The sequence below is a fragment of the Paramormyrops kingsleyae genome, chromosome 2, assembly GCF_048594095.1.
Source record: "Paramormyrops kingsleyae isolate MSU_618 chromosome 2, PKINGS_0.4, whole genome shotgun sequence".
NCBI classification, from domain to species: Eukaryota; Metazoa; Chordata; class Actinopteri; order Osteoglossiformes; family Mormyridae; genus Paramormyrops; species Paramormyrops kingsleyae.
In genome coordinates, this window is record NC_132798.1 from 22205740 (window position 1) to 22225834 (window position 20095).

Consider the following 20095-nt stretch of genomic DNA (forward strand, 5'->3'; position numbering starts at 1 on the left):
TTCTCTTCTTTTATCTGATTGGTCACTTCATTGAAAATAAAGCAGTTGGATTAAGAGATACAGATGCTTGCAAAACTGAAAACGTTTTTATTTTCGGGAGCTACCGGGACAGTGATAAAGATCTACCAGTCGATCGCGATCGACGGGTTGGCGACCACTGGTTTACATGGTATAACAAAACAGTCCCATGTGGCGTACTCCGCTAATCAAATTTAAGTACAGTATAATGATACACTGAATTCATACAGATTACTAACTTTTGTGCCTCATTAATATTTTAAACGTACTATTATTCTGCTTATTGAATTGTGGGCGTCAGTAACTTCAGTATAGTGCCGAAAAGCCGGCGTCCATAATCTACAGCCCTGCAGTGACTGTTTTTTGTCAAAATCAACTGAAATGGAAATTAATCGTTTAGATTAATCGACCAATCGGTAATAGTCGATAGATTAGTGATAGGGAAAATAGTAGTTAGCAACAGCCCTATTATTTTTATATGAAACAATTGAAATAGTAATTAAGAAACTAACAATGGAACTAGACATATAGTCACAAATGAACATTTTTATAAAATTGTTCTATTCCTATGCTCACGATTTTTCCCCATGAATAGGTTCATCTGCATATATTTTTAAATGTTGAGTGTCCTTTTGCGCAGCAACAAACTGCGCCGCGAACAGTTGACAACGCAACTGGGATGCACGAATCCCGGAACAGTGTGATGCTCGCTCGCCCTCTTCTGTTCAGACTGGAGAAACGCAATAACGCAATTAGCTACGTTAGCCTACAGCCGGCAAATCAGCTCCTAGTGTCCTTACTGGATTAACGTGCAGGCCCGCAGGCTGCCTTGCTATCCGTGGAGAGCTAGTCCGAAAGCCAGTTTCGTTAGCGTGTGGGAGGGTTCGGTCCGGATGTTAAAGCCGCAGCTAGCCGCTTTTTTTCTGAAGCAACAAGACTAGCATGCAGTCCATACGGAAATTGACAGTACAGGTACTTTGCACTGGCGACAAGCGTTGAATGTCACCGCAAATTTGTTTCCTTTTGACTGTGTAGGGTTGAAGGTATATCACGTTTTCACTAATGCTTTGTTAGCCAGATTGCTCTTTTATATAAAGATGAGAAGTAAAGCGAAGCAAAGCCGTCCAGCGTACTGGCTGACCGTGTATTCGGCGCCGTGCGCGGTCCGGCTGAGCAGGTACCTCGGAAGCATAGTGGCTGTAATATCCAGCACCCCGTCTTTGCCCAGGGTCGGCGAGATTTTCGGTCGCCACATTTAGTTGTTTCCTGCGAACAACCCATCGGTTTTAATCTGGAGGAGTGGGCGGCCTAGTAAGCGAGCTGCCGAGCCATGGTCGCGTCCCGGCTTAAGGCTGGGGACGCAGAGACCTGCTTGGCGTCATTTATAGGCTCTTAAAACAGATCGTTTTTAATTTAATTATTAGTAATATTTATTGCCTTAATTTACAAGTTAACACGTTGTTGCTACAATTTGCTATTAAGCTAGGTTTTCATAGGTCGGGGTTGTGATGTAATGAAGTTGTGTTCTTTTTCTAAAAAAGGATACCCTTTAAGATATAACGTGCGTTTAACGTGGCGTTTAATATTAGAATTTGTTCTCACGTTAAAATGTATTAGGCGCATCGATGGATACTAACGTAAATTTTATTCAATGTGAGTTGAATGTATTAGCCGTGATTATACGCTATTGGAGTTAGATACTTCGGGACTTTGTTTATAGTCCTGAATTTTCTCTTAATGAATTTAAGCATTATTTGTACAGTGTTCTTAAATGAATTTGCTTTTCATTAGAGGTGTTTCCTCTTGTTCCTGGTTTATATCTGTCAAATAACGCTCGACCCAGTTGCTGTTTGTTTACTTCAATTTTTAAATCCCAGGCATAATACAAAGGTCCAATGGAAAATACCGGAAAGAAGCGCAAGTCAAAGCAGAGCAAGGAGCGGAGCAATGTTTCAGAAGACCCAGAGAGCTGGCGAAGTCCTATTCGTTTCGAAGATCTGGAATACAGTAGAAATTACAACCGTAAGCCCGAGAAGGGTTTTCATGATAAGAAGGGCATGGCCATCATCATTGGCAACAGTCCCAGAAGCCGTGGATACAGTCCCTCGAACAGCAGTCCACGTGAGTTTGGTAGGGGTGGCTACAGGAACAGGTATGAGCACAGAGAGGGGTTCCGGAAATTTCCTATTCTAGAGACGCCCCACTTGCAAGAGAAAAACTGGAGAGAACATCCTTCTGGAGGCAGCTGGAGGAAGAATGCCTTCCAGGAGGATGGTGAAGACTTGGGTAGGCCACTGGAAGCAGGGAATAGGCAACGGCACCTTAAGGATTTGATAAACTGGGACCCGGATTCTCATGCTTCAGGTATAGCAGCCTAAGGGGTCACCATAAGCATGTTTGGGTTTTTAAAACTGAATTATTTTCATAGAATTTGGTTAATGTGACAGGTAGTATTACTAATAAATATGATCTGCTCCCATTATTTCTTGGTGGGAGCAGTATCTGTACCCAGTGCTTGCTTTATTTTTTTGCTTCTCTTATAGGGCACAAACGAAGAATGAGGCAGCGGAGGAAAGATCACAGTGAGAGAGATGAGGACGGAGGAGCTCATGTGACTGACATATCGGCTCTCTCAGAAAAGGAGCGTCGGGTTGAAGAGAGGATTGGCAAGGAAGGGATCTTCCGACTTAGAAACGTGAGTTCTCTGGAAGGGGTCACCATCTCTTCCTCCTCCACATAGGTAACTGTCAATATGTTAGCTGGGACGTCACCTGACAGGCCCGGTATGATTCTTCCATGTTGTGTGTTTGCAGCGTTCTCGGAACAATCCTAAGGCTCGGTACCACTGTAACCTGTGTGACGCGCTGTTGGAGTCCCTGTCTGTCGCCCTTAAACACCTGAAAGAGAGATTCCACAAAAAGCGATCCCGGGTAACCTTCCATGCCTTACCTCACCCCCTTCAAAGAACTCATCTAGATGACTCTGTGCCCAGTATGATAGTATTGCTGTCATCCTCAACTTGTTTCCCAGGCTTTGTTGGCAGCATGATATCATATTTGACATTTCTTTACATCTTCTGAAGTCTTCCTTGAACCACTGGTTGGGGCATTGAGAATGCAGTGGGTGGACCTCTGTGAGTGACTGTGCTTTGTTGGTTTGGTCTTTCCAGGACAGGCTTGAGGAGATGCTCCTCATAGAGATCCCACCACCAGAAGAAGCTCAGACCCAAGCTGTAGGCATCACCATTGAGAAACAGGTGGTGGAATATGGTCTAGATGATAAAGATGTGGAGATGAGGCACCGTATCGTTTTTTCGATGGAGGAGGCCATCAGAGCAGACCTGCCTGGTAGGGGGCCGGCCTTTTGTCATGTTTCTCCCAGTCATCTGGGCTACGGTAACTTTAAAACACTTTCTTTGTTTTTAGAATGCTCACTGAGGTTATATGGATCCTCTTGCACTAAATTTGGTTTCAAAGATTCAGATGTCAACATAGACATCCAGTTCCCACCTCATGTGAGTAATACCGTGGCACTTTTAGCGTCTACACATGTGATTCCTAAAATCTTTGAGACCAGTCTGCCATTGAGCTATTGATTCTTCATTCGGGTTTTGAAGAGTAAAAGAATTGCAGGACTCCAGTCATACAAGTTTTTAAACAATTGACCTCTTATTGTCAGAAATTGTGCAGGACATGTGCAAGACATGATTCTAGCATCAGGTTTTTGTTGTTCACTGAGTTTTGTCCTGCACCAGGTCTTAAATTTTATGAAACCGTTTCTCCAACACAGATGCATCAACCTGACGTGCTCTTGCTGGTCAACGAGGCGCTCTCAAAAAGCTGTGAGTTGATGGTTCCTCCTCCTTGCCATGGTTGTAAACAGACACAGCATGATGCAGAGTTTTAATCTGTTTGCCTGATTTTAGCTGTCTATATGGATCTGGAAGCTGACTTTCATGCAAGGGTTCCTGTGGTAGTTTGCAAAGAAAAGCAAAGGTTGGTTTTTCTTCTCCCCCCCCCCCCCCACAAAAACTTGATGTGTCCCACTATGTGTCTGTGCATTAATTTTCTGTTTAATGGGGAAAAAAACATTAAGAATTGTACAGTCTGTTTTCTGAGACGTATTCACAGCTGACTTGGTTAGTTTATTTTGGTGATATTTTTCAGCAGTTATTAATTAAAGGTGTTGGGTTGACAGACTTTTATCCTTGGAATGTTATTAATGTAACTTTTGAAAATAAGTCTCTGCATGAATGTCAGTGAGGTGGATTATAACAAAAAGCAGCCAGTTATCCTTTAGCTTGGAGTTTTTGAAGCACACAATTGATCATAATTCTCACAACTTTTAGAGCTATTTTATTATTTTCAATTAAGACCAAAAAATCCCTCATTCTCACAATACACAGCATTGGTTGTTTACAACCATACTTTTTCTTTTGTGCATGCAGTTGTTTCTTGCATTTTTTTTTCTCTTCCAGCTTGTTGTCTTGCTCAGTAATTATGGACTGAAGATGATTCATTGTTTAATTTGCTTAGTTTCTGATAGTGGGATAAGACCAAATGTATGGAATGGCTGGGTATGTTTGGGGAGAGGCATAAATGACTAGCCGCAGGTGTGATCCAGTCAAATGTACATTCAATATGAGCAACTTGTATGGGAACTGGAGATAGTGACTTTCATATTCTTAGATATGTTTTTAATAATTTAATTCCAAAGAAATTATACTTCTTGCGAAGCTGTGGTTAAGGAAAAGGCTACTGGTCGGGTGGGTAGTTGTTTTTATGATTATGATGTGTATCTAGTAATTTTAGTGGCCACTCTGATGAACACTGTGCACTTAAACTGTTTTTTCTGTGCAGTGGTCTGATTTGCAAGGTGAGCGCAGGCAATGACAACGCCTACTTGACAACGGAGTACCTGTCAGCACTGGCCAACCTAGAACCGCACCTGCGCCCCCTAGTTGTGGGGTTTAGACGCTGGGCTCAGGTGAGTCTTTTGCATAATTGATGTGTGCTCTAAGGGGTCACCTCTGCTTTTCTGATGTGCTGCTCTTGTTCCCTGCCCCAGATCTGTCACATCGACCATCCAGAGGAAGGCGGACTTCCCCCATATGTGTTGGCTCTCATGGTTATCTTCTTCCTTCAGCAGCGGAAGGAACCACTTCTACCCAATTATCTGGGGTCCTGGGTGAGTTGGTAGATCCTAACCTGCTTCACATTGCGTCCTCATAGGCATGTGTGTCTCATTGTGGACCTTAACCTCTTTTACCTTTCTGTCTAGACAGTATCAGATGTAGAACTAAGTTTACAGAGGAAGGGTATACTTGTATTTGAAAAGCAGAATTGGGGTTTATGGTGTTATTTTGTCTAAGCAGATAGTGGGGTTTTCCATGAGCAGACTGAATCATTTCCACCTGACTGGTGTGGAGAACGATCATGTGCTTTGGGAGTTCAAACCCTCCCAGGAGGAAACTGCACCCTCTGTGGAGATCTGCAGAAATGGAAAGGTGAGACTGTACGGCTGGTGCCCATGAATGATGTGTGGCTGATGTGCATGTGTTAATGCTGTGTGAGGTGTCTGGGGCTGAGAATCTCTGGCAGAAATAGCTGATGTTCTTCTGCTCTTCTCTCCTCTGTGTAATCGATGACTCGTTGTGCATACGAAGGTGCCCTTGGTGTTCGAAGATGATCGCTGGCGCTCTGTGACTTTGGGGCAGCTGTGGGTGGAGATGCTGCGCTTTTACTCGCTGGAGTTTGACATGGCCAACCGTGTCATCAGTGTCCGCTTGAACTGTGTCTGCTTCCGCGAATCCAAGGACTGGTCTAAGAAGAGAATTGCTGTAGAAGGTAATTTTTCTGTAGTGATTATTTAGGGGGAATGACACCCACCTGCAACACTTTGAAGCAGTTTTTAGTTGTCTATGAAATGTCTTTTCAGATCCTTTTGCGGTGAAAAGGAATGTGGCACGTACAGTGAACAGTCAGGTCATGTACGAGTACATCCTGCACTGTCTGAAGACTACTTACAAGTACTTTGCCATGCCCTTGGGACAGCAGAAATCGCACCTCATCGATCAGAAGGCAGGGAGGAAACGCAGAGACTGTCACAGCTCGGGTGAACGAAACCAAGATGATGAGAGAAGCTACGATGAATCGGATCCTTGTGCTGTTGACCCCCTATTACCAGCTGACGGTTTCCTGCTTGAGTCGGGGTTGAAAACTCTTAGCTTGAGGTCTCCCATGGTTAATGGGCAGACAGACAGTGAGGATGTTGCCAGCGATCTTCGCGTTGTTGTTGAGGGAGAAAGGGCATCTTTTCTGGAAGATTCTGACTATGTGGAAGAAGGGGTGGTCTGTGCGGACAGTGCTGAAAGTGACTGTGAGAGAGTCGAAGAAGACTGCCCGTTAGATATGGATGAGAGTGACGACATGGACCCCACTAATTTACCCCATTTCCCTCAAGAGCAGGAGCCTGAAACTGAGAGTCCTTCTGACTTGGAGGCACCTGTGGAGATCGGTGATAGCGATGACCCTGAGGGGTTGGATAGAGAGGATGAGGACTCAGGCAGTGCTGATGACATCCTGGCTGATCTCAAGAAACCCTCCTGCCAGGCAAACCAGTCTGATGAAGATGACGAGGAGGAGGAAGAAGAAGAGTACACCTGTCAACACCTTGACAGTTTCACCACAGAAGAAGAGCAGTACCCATCGGACATGGTGTCAGGGGAGGAGCTTCTCTCTGAAGGCGAGGGTCTCCATACAGATAGGCTGGTTCAAGAAGGAGATGGTCCTGGGATGGTAGTTGAACCAAGTTCACATGCAGTTGATCTGACGAAAACCCTAGAATGTCCTGGACGTAATCTGCAATACAAGTTCCACAAGATGGTCTTTACCCGTGGCAAGGTATTCATCTGCTCTGTTGTCTTATCCCTAAAGGGCTTCACACACAGTGGCAAGCCCTTTTCATTCAGTCACTTGTATGCTTCTATTATGTCTTTCATCTGCTGCTAATGTTAAAATACCTGTAAGTGGAAGGATTGTGATGATGAATATAACCTTTGTACAAACACAGAAGTAGGAGGCTTTGCAGAATCATTGCTAGCTTAGGTATAGCTTGTAAGAGTTGCTAGACAGTGAGACGTACGTGAGGAAGTGGCAGAAAGACATGGCTGACTTCGTCACCAAAAGTAATTTGCTCCTCTCCCCAGTCCCACACCATCGTGTGCAGCCTGTGCAAGCACGATGGCCACTTGAAGCGCGACTGTCCCGAAGATTTCAAGAGGGTTGAGCTTGACCCTCTACCTCCTATGACACCAAAGTTCCTTAGAATTCTTAATGACGTGTGCATACAGTGCTACAGTAAGTGACTATCTCTGAACCAGAAGTACGGTATGTGAAGTATTAATCAGCATGTCCAAGCTGCTCATTTCAGACTACACCTATTTAACTTGCAGGCAGTTAGTCATTATGTATTTTATAAATATTGACCGAAGACAAAAGTTATAAGACATCTTTACATCATTGAGGCACACCAAAACGTGCTGTGAAGGTTGGTTTTTCCATTTCTGTCTTTCACATCAAAAGTTTTGACTTCATTTTGACACTTTTGACATCCTGTCCCCTGATTGGTTAAACGATGTCTCCTCATGCAGGTCGCTGAAAATCTGAGAAGAATTTAAAAAGTGCTTTTAACTTTTTTTTTGAGCAGGGCTTCCAGATTATTTTAAGCAGGCTAATCCAATATTTGGCTAGTTAAGATACTTCAAAGTAAATCCTTCATAATCGTTCTTTTTTTTTCTGTATCTGACACTATTTTCACACTTCTCTGAGATTAGTTGTTGTAGAATTCGACATGTTAGCCCTGTAGTTATTGTATTTGTTTTCATTTTGCAGTTGGGCTTTCTGATGGTAATGGAAAAATGCCATTCTTGTGTGTGGCTCAGTAGTGGGGAAAATGGCAGTAGTATGTAGAGGAGTTGGTTCATGTGAGGTAACAAGACTTAAATCCTCCTGAAAAGTAAATATACATGCATTGCTTTGTCTCTTACATGCCAAGGTCACTAGTGAATTTGTGTAATTCAGTCCCTTCATTCTTGTTACGCTTTAGCTTAATTTCTTGGTAACAGATTGAATACTGGGGGGAACAAAATGAACCGCTGATAGAGTGGTTGTGCATTTTATTTTCGTCAGTTCTGTAGCTGGTGAGATGGGTCTACTTTTGTGATTCAGAGCTCATCTGCCTTGTGAAGCAGCTGGCTAAGTAGATATCAGGTGTTGTGCCAGAACTGTAGTTGATGGAATTGCTTGTAGCAGATATTGGTTGATCTGGAGGTTCGCAGGGTACCCAGGCATTACATCCTAGCTAAGCTCTTAACTGACTGGGTGAATACATGCCACTATTCAAATAGGGTTAAGTCAAATGTGTTTTTTGAATTTGTTAAAAAATACTTTTGTTTCTTTTAAATTGAATGTGTTTAGCTTAGATATTTCTTAATTGTTCTCAAGCAATTATCTTGAATGTTTAAATGTACTAACTGTATTTTAACATGGTCATCTGAGAGGAATGTTCATTGATGTAGTGTTGCTCTTATGTTTGGTTACGATTGATTGATTATTAAGAAGTCCTTACCAGATTCCTTAAACTTGCCCAGTTCAACAAGAGTTGAATTGTATTGGTCAACTTTGTATATTCTAATGAATAATTGAGTTTAGCAGGAGTGGACATTGGCATACGTTGTGGTTTTTCATGCAGTGTGGTTCCCGCCTGGCTTACTGAATATTTTGAAAGGAATTAGTTGTTCAAGAAAGAAATGTTGTTTTTATAAGCTTTTTATGAATGTAACACCTTTCCCTAAGTTGAATGGATAGGGTGCCATGTTTTACTCGGTATTTGATCACAGTTAACAATCACTCGATTACTGTTCGAGAAATCACTTGATTACTGCTGTATTTTTACTGTTCAGTGGATTAAAGGCTATATCCAGTTACTTAAGGCATCACTGATTTCTTGATGCTTCTTTCTGATCTCTGAAGGAGACTTTTCACCGGATGAAGTTGAGGAGAAGGTTCGAGAACACATCCTGCAGGATTTGGAGAAATTTATAAGGCTTCAGTTTGAGGGTAAGCTCAGCAGGATAATGTGGTGATCCCACCCAGAAAATCTGTATCTGTCTCTCCTGATAGTCAGAAACATTCAAAACCAATAAAAAGAACAGGGAACTGTTTAGTTGCATTTAAGGAAAATAGACACTGAATGCTTTGACTGCTTTGCATGTTCGGAGAACAGTATGTATTTGATAAACTATTAGGGTTATCCTGGCAAGTAAACCAAAACAAACAAACAAGGTTTTCTAAGCAGCACTTCACCCCAGTAGCTTGCTGGACCAAAATGGGCTGCAGTGTAGACACTTGGCCCTCCACAGTTGAATTCACTGAGCTCTTCAGAATGGCCCATTCTCTCACAGATGTTTGCAAGCCTGACTGCATGCCTAGGTGCTTCACTTTATATACCTGTGGCAATGGGTCTGAATGAAATACCTGAATTCGGTTATTAAGAACTGTGTCCCAATAGTTATGTGTCCATATAGTGTGTGTGTGCGTGCGTCTGTACATATAGGTTGAATTTTCAGCTGAAATAGTATCAAAACTGAGAAGTGAAATGGGTTTGCTGTTGTCTAAACCTCCCCTTCTGCATCCTGTTGTTTCATTGTCCAAATGTCTTTTAATCTGCAGGGGCCAAGTTAAGACTCTTTGGATCCTCAAAAAATGGGTTTGGGTTCAAACAGAGTGATCTGGACATCTGCATGGTCCTAGAGGGCCACGAGACCTCTGAGGTGACCCATTCTACTGATATATAGTGTAAACTTGCATGCTGGGCAACCTGTTACATGATTCTAAACTCAAAATTAGGGATTTTGCTTGATTTATGTAGCTAGTGATTTGTGCTTTGATCATGACTGTTTTGCTGGTTAGTGATGAAACATTTGTGTCTTGTCAGGGACTTGACTGCATCGCAATCATAGAAAGCCTTGCCAGAGTTTTGAGGAAACTCCCAGGTGTGTATTTGTCTGTCAAGGACATGGGAAGTCTGTGGTTGTAGCACTTTCCCAAGAATGGTTGTGGATGCTGTTGTAATCACCTTACCCGACCTTGAGTGGATGTGACCACTCTTGGTTCAGTGAGCAATTAAGAGTTACTGGTCTAGTAGTCTGAGCTACATTTTTTTTTGTGAAGTATGTTTGTACTGATGTCTTGCTTGTGTGCAGCAATTAAGACAAAGATGATAACAGAACTAAGATTAATTACTGTAGGCTGTTGCGACAGTTTGTTTTTGCAAAGTCTGTGTGTGTTTTTGCAAAGTCTATGTGTAATTTTAGCTTTTTGGGTGGTTTACCTTTCAGGGCTGCGCAACATATTGCCCATCACAACAGCCAAAGTCCCCATCGTGAAATTCTTCCATGAGAAGACAGGCCTGGAAGGAGACCTCAGCCTGTACAACACATTGGTGAGAATGTGACACCCCCTTACCTCACTCTGGCCAGTCTCGCCCAGCTTCCAGCACAGCCAGTGTGACCAGCCCCAGCTGGGACATCTGTGTGATCCAGCAAGCCTACTGCCTACTCCACTGGAGCAGCATTCTTGAGTGATCCCCTATGGACGATGACAGTGTGTTAGGCCATGCTGGCATTTTGACGTCCTGCCAATCTTTGCGCATTTTGCACCTTTGCCTTTCCTTCAGGCCCTGCACAACACACGGCTCCTTGCATCATACGCGGCGATCGACCCCAGAGTGAAGTACCTGTGCTATGCCATGAAGGTGTTCTCAAAAGTGAGTGCGGTGGTTCCCCACAGCATGATCTGGGTGCTCAAACCCTTTGTCACTCCCTGCTGCTGTTGTACTGATGCATGTAGACAGTTTGCTGTGTGTGTACAGTAGTGAGGCTTGAGTTACTTTACAGGCTAAACGGAGCCATCCAGCCAATCAAAGCTAATCACTAGGCTGTGCTGTCATATGCGTGCATGTCCTCTGCAGGTGTGCGATATCGGCGATGCCTCACGTGGAAGCCTTTCTTCCTACGCCTACACGTTGATGGTGCTGTTCTTCCTTCAGCAGAGGAGCCCACCCGTCATTCCTGTTCTCCAGGAGGTATTCTCCATTCTTAGGGTGTGACGTGCTCTTTCAGAGACCTCTGGGGAGGTGCCAGAACAGTGTGATATCTTGTTGGGTGTGTTGAGTTAGCAGACTTTTTTTCCTGTAGCTTTCAACACATTGAGCATTGCAATATTGGTGCTTATAAACTCCATGCACTATATATAAAAAGGCACAGTCAATATATATATATATGTGTGTGTGTGTGTGTGTGTGTGTGTGTGTGTGTTGACAATATCTTAAGCTGACAGATGGTTTTGAAGTTCTGACAGTGTATTGTGTATTTCAGTATTTCCTAAACACACAAAGTACTTGTCTGATTTTTCTGTGTACTCTGCTCTCTTATTGACTAATCCTGCATGTTGTTTACTTGCCCAATAACCACTGCAGTCTAAGTGACTCATCAGTATGAATTCTCACTTTTTAACCCTTTCTTTGGCCTCTGTGTAATTAACAGGGCTTCAAGTAAATTTCACTTCCTATCTCTTTTGTAGATTTATGATGGACCAAAGAAGCCTGAAATCCTAGTTGATGGCTGGAATGTCTATTTCTTCGATAAACTGGATGAATTAGTAAGTTAAAGAAAATGAGATTTGTGTAGCTGCCTTGCCGTCCCTTTTTTTGTTTCCAACCCAAATGGGTCAAAAGCTGCATAAGGCTTTGATTCCCTCCATCCATAATTTTTATTTTTCTGCTTTTTCAAAAAGCACTGCGCAGATCTGGCTTTGAGGGTGGGAATGTCATAGGTCTTGCAGTGTTTCCCCTAGGTTTACAGCTTTGGTGGGGGGGGGGGACAGATGGACACCGACAGAATTCATGGTGTTCATGTGTTTCTTTTAATGACAGCTGTCAAAAGAATGCAGAAATTTTTGTCTGCTTTTCAGGTGGTTGACGCGACATATTTTCCGACGCACATTCTCTGTCCGCTGGTGGGAGTGTGCTTACTTGAGTGTGCGCGCGCATCGGGGTGGAACTCCGCCATGCACGATACAGAGAGCAGAGGAGAAACGTGCAACCATGTAGAGCAGGGGTGGCCAATCTTATCCGCAAAGGGCCGGTGTGTATGCAGGTTTTTAGGTCCTTTAGGTCAGCTGTTCAAACTCAGGTGTGAGGACTCCTCAGCCAATCAGTCCTCTAATTAGTAATATGATTAGGGAGTTGCAGCGAAAAGCCGCACACACACCGGCCCTTTGCGGATAAGATTGGCTAACACTGATGTAGAGACAAAAATGACAAGCTGTTGTGTAAATAAGATAAATTAAGGATATTTAGTTTGTTTAATAAAAGGACAATGTATAGACCTGTTCTATAGGAAAGGTAACCTTAAATGACATCTGTTGTGATCTGGCGCTATATAGATAATAAAATTAACTTGACCTTCAAGGGAGGGTGGGAGGTGCCGTTGGGGGGGTGGGGCACGCCCTTATATAATGGTAGGGGAAACACTGTCTTTGGTCTGCTTGCTGCAAAGAGCTGACCACTCTCCACTTCTTGCCTGTGAAGTGAATCTGCATCACTCATGTTGGGATATGCAGGCTAATGCTGCAGTTGGGGGGCCCTTTTGGGAGGGACATGTCTGCTGACGTGGTGACACGTTTTCACGACCGTGCCATCGTGCGTGCAGCCCCGCCGCTGGCCGGAGTACCACAGCAACACAGAGAGTGTGGGGGAGCTGTGGCTTGGCCTGCTGCAGTTCTACACGGAGGAGTTTGACTTCAAGGAGCACGTGATCTCCATCCGCAGGGAGCAGCTCCTCACCACCTTCAAGAAACAGTGGACCTCCAAGTACATCGTCATCGAGGGTGAGAGCCCGGGCCGGCTGGGGCACGTGGAGTGTGCAGGTGCTTTGTACGCGTGGGTGAATCGGGGCCCTTTTCCCTGGCAGCCTTAATGTCGATTTCCTAGCATTCCTTAATGTTGACCTCCACCCCCCCCCCAACACTCTACCTCTCTCAATCCATGCACATGTCACTTTCAAGACTGTTGTTGTTTTTTTTCTTTTTAAACGTCTAGTGCAATATATCTGAAATGGCGAGGAACACTGGTTTTTGTTGCTGTACTGCTGTTAGAATATACACTATAAAATATATTATGTTAATTCCACTTTATATTCTATTTAGATTTTATATTTTTAAAGTTTAAGATTTTTAGTATTAATACACTCTGCTAGGCCGATGGTGAGTCAATGCAACGTAATTTTGTTCTGATGTGCACTAACCGGTGTATGTTCTGAATGACAGTAAAGTAGCTGTTCTAGGTAGAAAGTGGGGGAGACTGGGTATGCCGCAGAAGCTCTATAGCTCATTCCAGACTGTTCCACAAATCATAACGGAGAAAAACTGTGTGTGTGTGTTGCCAAGTCTGACAATTGTTGGTTGAAGCATAGAAAAAATATAGTCTAACAATGAACCATCATTGATTAGCTTAATTGTATTGGTTTTTCAGCTATTGCAATTTACTCTGTGGCTTGTTTTTCCTTCAAAACCATAGATCCTTTTGATCTGAACCATAACCTTGGTGCTGGATTATCTAGAAGAAGTAAGTGCTTTACAGATTTGTTTATAGATTAACCAATATTAATGAATGGCCATACCTTAATTTATTTACTTTTGTTTATCCCAACACAGTGACTAATTTTATCATGAAAGCCTTCATCAATGGAAGAAGGGTTTTTGGAACTCCCATTAAAGTCTACCCTCCTGAATACCCCTCAAAAATGGTGGGTATCTCTCCAGAAACATCCAGCCTTGTAATGTAGTTGTTTGGAATTTATAAAAACATGGTGGAATAGTGGATTTTTTTATCCGGAACACTTGTCGTATTGTCTTGTTTGCGACGCGGAGGACGTTAAACGTTTTCTAACAAGATGATCTTCGGAATGTAATGGACCTTTAACACTAAGGAATGCTGCATTAATCCCAGAGCTCCTCCATAAATGAGGGACACACTTGGACAAGAGAACTATAGCAAGACAAGCCAATGGCTGTCAGCCCCTGTCAGGAACGCCTTGTCTGGTTGTGAATGCTTCTATGCAATGTAAAAAAAAGTTTAAATTAAGGGGCAATAATTTATTAACCTATGGTGATTGTTAAATATTCACTCACTACTGACCTTCATGAATTTTAGACAACAGTACTACTGGTATATTTGTGAATGAGAACACATTGAGGCTTATTTAAGATTTTAATATTGAATTAGAATGGAGATTGTTTCGCCTGCTTGTTCACAATTTTGATCAGATTCCACACCCCCATGCATGTTAAGCAAACTTCCTTATGGTACTACACTTTCCTCCAGACACATTTAGTTAGGCTGACCTGCATGTCTGAATTGCTGCGTGTGTGTGTGTGTTTGTGCGAGTGCACACCCCCTGCTGTAAACTGGCATCCTATTATGGGTGTCCTTTGCTTCCTTGGACTGCAGCCCTTCCTTGACCCTTTAATGCAATGGTTTTCAGACCTCTCCCTGGCGCCCCCCCCCCCCCCCCGCCAGAATGTTTTCATTCCAACCCTACCTTAATCAGGCTCAGATGGTCCTTAAGTTAATAATGAATGTGGCAGGTTGATAGCAGTGTGGGCTGGAATGAAAACATTCTACCAGGGGACCCTCCAGGAACAGGACTGAGAACCACCACTATACTGGATGAGTGGGTGGGTGGATAATCACTCTCACAGCTGTGGGGCCGTAGGCTGTGTCCCACTGATCACTTACATGGGGGCAGGTTTGTCAGCATGTCAGGGGCTGTTTCCTAAGTTCCTGTTCATTTTCCAGGAGTACTTCTTTGACCCCGAGGTGCTCACAGAGGGCGAACTGGCCCCGAACGACCGCTGCTGTCGCATCTGTGGAAAAATAGGCCACTTTATGAAGGATTGTCCAATACGCAGAAAGTAAGCTTGCTTCATTGTGGCCTTTATTGTGTTTATGTACAATTCAGTAGGTGGCACAGAAAACTGTAAAATTAGGATGTGAAAGTAACAATGGAAGGGTTTTACAGCAGTAGTTCTGTGTTCTCTTGAATGTACAAGGTGGCCATGAAGTATCTCAGAAAGCTATTTTCACGGGTGGGGCGTGTTTATGTACCACCGTTCCACGTCCGGTGAGGGCCATGCACAGCCAGGTGCCTTTATACCTGTGCCCGTTTTAGGGTGAGACAGAAGCGTGATCCCCTGAACTACGAGGACGGAGGAGGTGGCAGGCGGCACCATGGCAACCAGGACAGGGTGCGGCCAGAGCCCCTGGAGGTCAGGGACCAGGCACTGCGCCATGGCGACAGGCGGAAAGGCCAGGAGGAGAAGAGATGCTTCATCTGTGGCTCCTGCAGCCACATTATGAAAGAGTGTCCCAAATACAGGGGTCGTGCTGGTGAGCAGACAGGAAGGCACTCTTAAACGACATGGTCTCTGGTTGTGCTTTATGGGTTATGGTTTTTAAAGAGTGAATAGCTCTGAGTTCTGTGTAGCTCTAACCTCTGAACCTTCCATCACAGGAAGCCCCAGGGGTGAGGGGTTATCTACATCCGGTCTCACGAAGAGCCCCCGCGAAAGACAGGTTTGGGGAAATACCTGCACAGGTCCTTCCTGACACCTGCTGCTCTCGGGCTTGTGCCTTTACACTCTTGTGTGTGTTTGCAGGGTTCACCCCTCCGGGAGGAGAGGAGGATGCCAAAACAGTCAAAGATGACTCTGAGCCCCCGAGCAGGTTTGTGGTCATGGGGTCTTTTGTCCCTGGGGGTGTGACTGTTATGGAGGGGGGGGGTGTTGCTGGTGACTTAATAGTCATTCTTTTATGTCTGTACTTGGCCTTTTTCATGTATGACTGTCTGATAGGAGTGTTTGTGGCCTGATAATGGGCTATTAAACTCGCAATCTGTTACAGGCAGCCTCACTAACAGGCACCTGACTCAGGGCAGAGCCTCTTCCAGGAGAAAACCCATGGACTGAAGAGAAGCATGTTTACTTTAAGCCAAAACCCAGTCCCATCCACCTTTAGCTCTTGTCTGTGTGTAGGTCACATGGTGAGAAGCAGGACGAAACCTGAGCCACCTCACCGGTGTTATGTTTTTAACCAGAATTCCTCCAGAAGGAGTTTTGATTTTTCTTTTCTTTTTTCTTTTTATAATTCATTTTAAATCCAAAGCCATCACGCATGCTCTTTGCCGAACAGGTTTCTATTTGTTTTATTTTAATTTTAATACAGTCATTTGGTCACTTTGTCACATGCACTATGAACTGTCTGTAGAAAAGACAGTATAGCTTAAATTGGAACGCCTCAGATAGCTGTACGGTAAGGCCTTTGGGATTGTCTAAGCAGTGATATAAACCTTTACTATTCAACTTTCAGAAATAGTGACTTGAGTCTCTGAGTGTTCATGTAAAAAGAATAAAAGATTTAATTAGTACTGGGCTTTTGATAAATCAGAACCACAAGCCTTGTCTTCCACCTGTTTGCTGCTGTGTTAACTTACTACTGTGTGAAAACCGCTAAAAAAATAAACCTTTTTTTAAAATAAAAAAAAAGGAAAGAAAAAAAACTTCTGATTCATTTAGTCAGCTTGAGGCATTTGCTTCAAGTTATAAACAAGACTTGTTCAGTCTTAAGATTTCAAATACAATGTTCTTCCTGTTCTGAGAAGTAGTTTGCTAAATATTACAGTACTTCTTTACAAGTATTAGTTGATTTAACCTCAGGTTATGTGAATGAATATATTGTGTGTTTTTGTAATTTACATTGTGGAAACCAGATTTCCCCACAGTGTGATGAAAACCTGTAAGTTTTAACCTTGTGGGGACATTTTTTTTTTCCAGTCCCCACACGGATAACCTTGATTTTATAAAACATCTCTGAATGCAATCAAAAAAACTATCCAATAATCTTGTATTTTGCTTTATTACCTTATAGTGAAGGATGTGGTAGTTGGGATTAAGGTTATGCCCATAGAAATTGTGTGTGTGTGTGTATATAAAATATGTAACGTGTATGTGGCCACCACACAATGCTTAATTAGCTTCCTGTTGGCATAGATTAAGCAGGAGCTCTAGAGGAGGATACCATTCTACATCAAGACATTTTTATGACAATGTTAATGCTTGTTCGAGACCTCAGATATGGTTTGTGATCAGGTATTGTGACCGGTATAGTTTACATTGTTTTCCAGCCCTCCAAACCACAGTACTGACCACGTGTGCCCCACATTTGTCTAATCATGCACTGGATGAAACTCCCTGTTCACCTATTTGCATTTGCTTGTTAAATCTTACATTTTGGATCAACACAGACATTGCAGAGGAGCAGCGTATGCTATGACGTAGGGCAGTTTTATATCTGTCATCATGCAATCTAATATAAGTACATAGGTCTATTTATAGGGGGGACAAATGACGCCAAATTAAATACTGGGGGACACATGCTCCCCTATGCCACTGGCATGTACTCTTATTGAAACTAAGGGCTGTTTAAGAGAACCGTAAAGCTGGAGCCAGCATCCAACTGCAGGAGAACTTCAACTCTGCCCATTTTCTTGTTTTCTCTTTTGCTGATAATGAAATGGCCGTTATTTGTTTTCACTTCTCTCCAACATCTTGTTAAGCAGTTTTCCTCTCATGCACTCAGATAAAATCCCTATTTCTTCTCCTTCCCTGTGGTTCTGTTCGCCGACTTTTCTTTTGACCGTCTTATGTGAGCAAATTCCTGTCTGTTGCCATTTGAAGCACAAGAGGGCGATAAAAGCCTACTTACTAAGAAGGGTCTTTTCAAAGAAGCTTTTCATTCCTCGGGCTTATTAAAACGTACTTGAAATCACCCATGAACAATGATAGATTGAGCAACCTACCCAGACAGCAAAAGGTAACTGTGCCAGATATTGGACAGAATTTGGTGCAGATCCGTGAAACGGGTCAGCGCCGGGGTCTTTCTTTCCAACGGCCCAATACCGGCATGGATTTGGATTGGGGATCAGGAACAGACCTTGGCCAGTACTGGCCCAATACAGTTGTTAATGATATTTGGTGTGGATCTGGCTCAGATCTGTGACTCAACCTTTACATTTAGGGCTCATCTGGCCCTGTTCTGTGATTGGTGATTAATTTTTTCAGCTACACCTGGGCCAGACATGGCCCAAAAAAATCCCCACACATTTCTCGTCTTCAAAACAGTTTTTTAATTTTCTTTACATTTCTGAAGCTCAATCTCATCCAGAGAACACATAACATTTTTTGTCATTACAAAAACTCCAGTCATATGAAAAATGTAAAAAATATATTCAAAAACATTGTGACAAGCTCGCGTGGAATAAATTGTTTAATTCAATATCAGTTGTATTTATTAAAAAATAATGCATCATGCAAGAATTAAAAAAAAAAAAAATTTACGTGTGTGTAGAGACCAAGTGTAAAATAGCAAGACATTGAAAATAACAGTCAACTTACATTTGGATGGTTAAAGGAAAAGTTGATCAGCAAAAGTTGGAGCCAGTGGAACCAGGTACAGGTCTGAACATAAAAAAGTACATTTATTTTACTAATCTCAGAATATACATTGATCTGTGTTTGTGTGTGGTGGTATCTTACTTGGTCTGTCACTGAAGAGTAGGAAGCAGCACGTCAAAGTAAACTGGGAATACAGTTTTCAGACTTTATTCAGGAGGAAAGGAATTCAACATTTGTGCTGGATGATATTGGTGGTGCCTATAGAGTGTCATTTCTAAATCTTAATGTGTTATTCGACAGGGCATCAGGTGGAAATAAAGATCAAGCAACAAGTTTCAAAATCAGGGTACAGGTGCATTATGTGTCTCAAAATGTGACTATGTATGTGATATAGCTGGTTACCTGCAAGAGATGATGGGCGGCTTGACCTCAACTTGACTAGCATCAGCAGAGGGAATGGAACAAAACTTATGGAGCACAGTTCAAAGAAATAGGAGACATTTAACTACTCAAAAAAAACTCAGTAACACTGCTGCAAAAATGAGAATCTTAATTTGAAATGAACAACAACTAAGAAACTGAAAAAAGGGGGAAAAATACACTTAATGTTTCACCACATAGATAAAATACACTTCAAATCTAAATAAAAACATATTTGTTCAAACACTATCAAACTTTTATCTGAAAAAGATTTAATGCTAACACTAGCAATAAACGTTATGCAAACATAACTAAACGAAGTTTGCTGATGTACCCAAAAACCGTGTAAACAGGGTCTCATCAACTGGGCCTGCTAAGTTTAAGCAACTTTAAGTAACGTTTGCATGCTAACCAGATGAATGAACTGGAAGACACAAACTGGCTGGAAATGAGCTTAGATAATATTTACTGCCATGTTGGTGACACTGAACCCAAAATTAGAATTTTACGCAGACGTACAAAAATATTGCCCGCATCTCATTGCGCATAACATCCACGCGAACGGAGATATTCACCAATTTTGATAACAGGCTTTCACCACAATCGCCAATTCTTACATTAAGCCTACTTTCGCATTAGTTATGTTTTTTAATCGCATAGAACTATCAGCTATATGTCAATCTGATGTGAATCTTAATATAGTTTTATAATGCACTTACCAAGAACCACAAGCAGATCTTCACTGGTTGTTGTGTGACTCTTCAGTTAACTAAGGCATCTACACGCGCATCTGCGAGATTTAAAAAAGCGCGGGTCCTGTCTGCGCTGCTGTCCCGGATCAGATACGGACCTTTCTGAAGGACTGTCAGTCAGAGGATGTGGACAAATATGCTGCAAAGCTGGCGCAGATATGCATGGAGAGTGTGACTGCTACGCGAATCTGGTGATCCAGTCAGAGGTTGTGGACAAATATGCTGCAAAGCTGGCGCAGATATGCATGGAGAGTGTGACTGCTACGCGAATCTGGTGATTCGAAAACGGAAAACAGGTGTTATGCCGAAAAAGGCATCCCTGCCGTAGAATGC

The 20095-nt window shown here is 42.8% G+C and overlaps 1 protein-coding gene across 3 annotated transcripts; it reads left to right on the plus strand.

Moving 5' to 3' along the window:
- Window positions 1-740: 740 nt before the first annotated feature.
- On the plus strand, window positions 741-16564 carry tut7 (terminal uridylyl transferase 7). Of its 3 annotated transcripts, none has more exons than XM_023802965.2 (29): window positions 741-1061; window positions 1896-2382; window positions 2562-2713; window positions 2832-2948; window positions 3188-3365; window positions 3444-3532; window positions 3808-3859; window positions 3944-4013; window positions 4878-5004; window positions 5086-5205; window positions 5393-5524; window positions 5684-5864; window positions 5956-6920; window positions 7226-7376; window positions 9051-9137; window positions 9750-9850; window positions 10015-10072; window positions 10418-10521; window positions 10756-10845; window positions 11050-11163; window positions 11661-11738; window positions 12791-12968; window positions 13657-13704; window positions 13794-13885; window positions 14938-15053; window positions 15311-15528; window positions 15653-15714; window positions 15798-15864; window positions 16042-16564. In XM_023802965.2, exons 2-29 carry the CDS (start codon window positions 1914-1916, stop codon window positions 16104-16106), a joined length of 4281 nt encoding a protein of 1426 aa, XP_023658733.2. In that variant the 5' UTR covers window positions 741-1061; window positions 1896-1913; the 3' UTR covers window positions 16107-16564. The 3 variants fall into 3 exon arrangements, with proteins under 3 accessions (XP_023658733.2, XP_023658732.2, XP_023658735.2); XM_023802964.2 differs by having other exon boundaries at window positions 742-990; XM_023802967.2 differs by lacking the exon at window positions 741-1061 and adding an exon at window positions 1488-1671.
- The last annotated feature ends 3531 nt before the right edge of the window (window positions 16565-20095 follow it).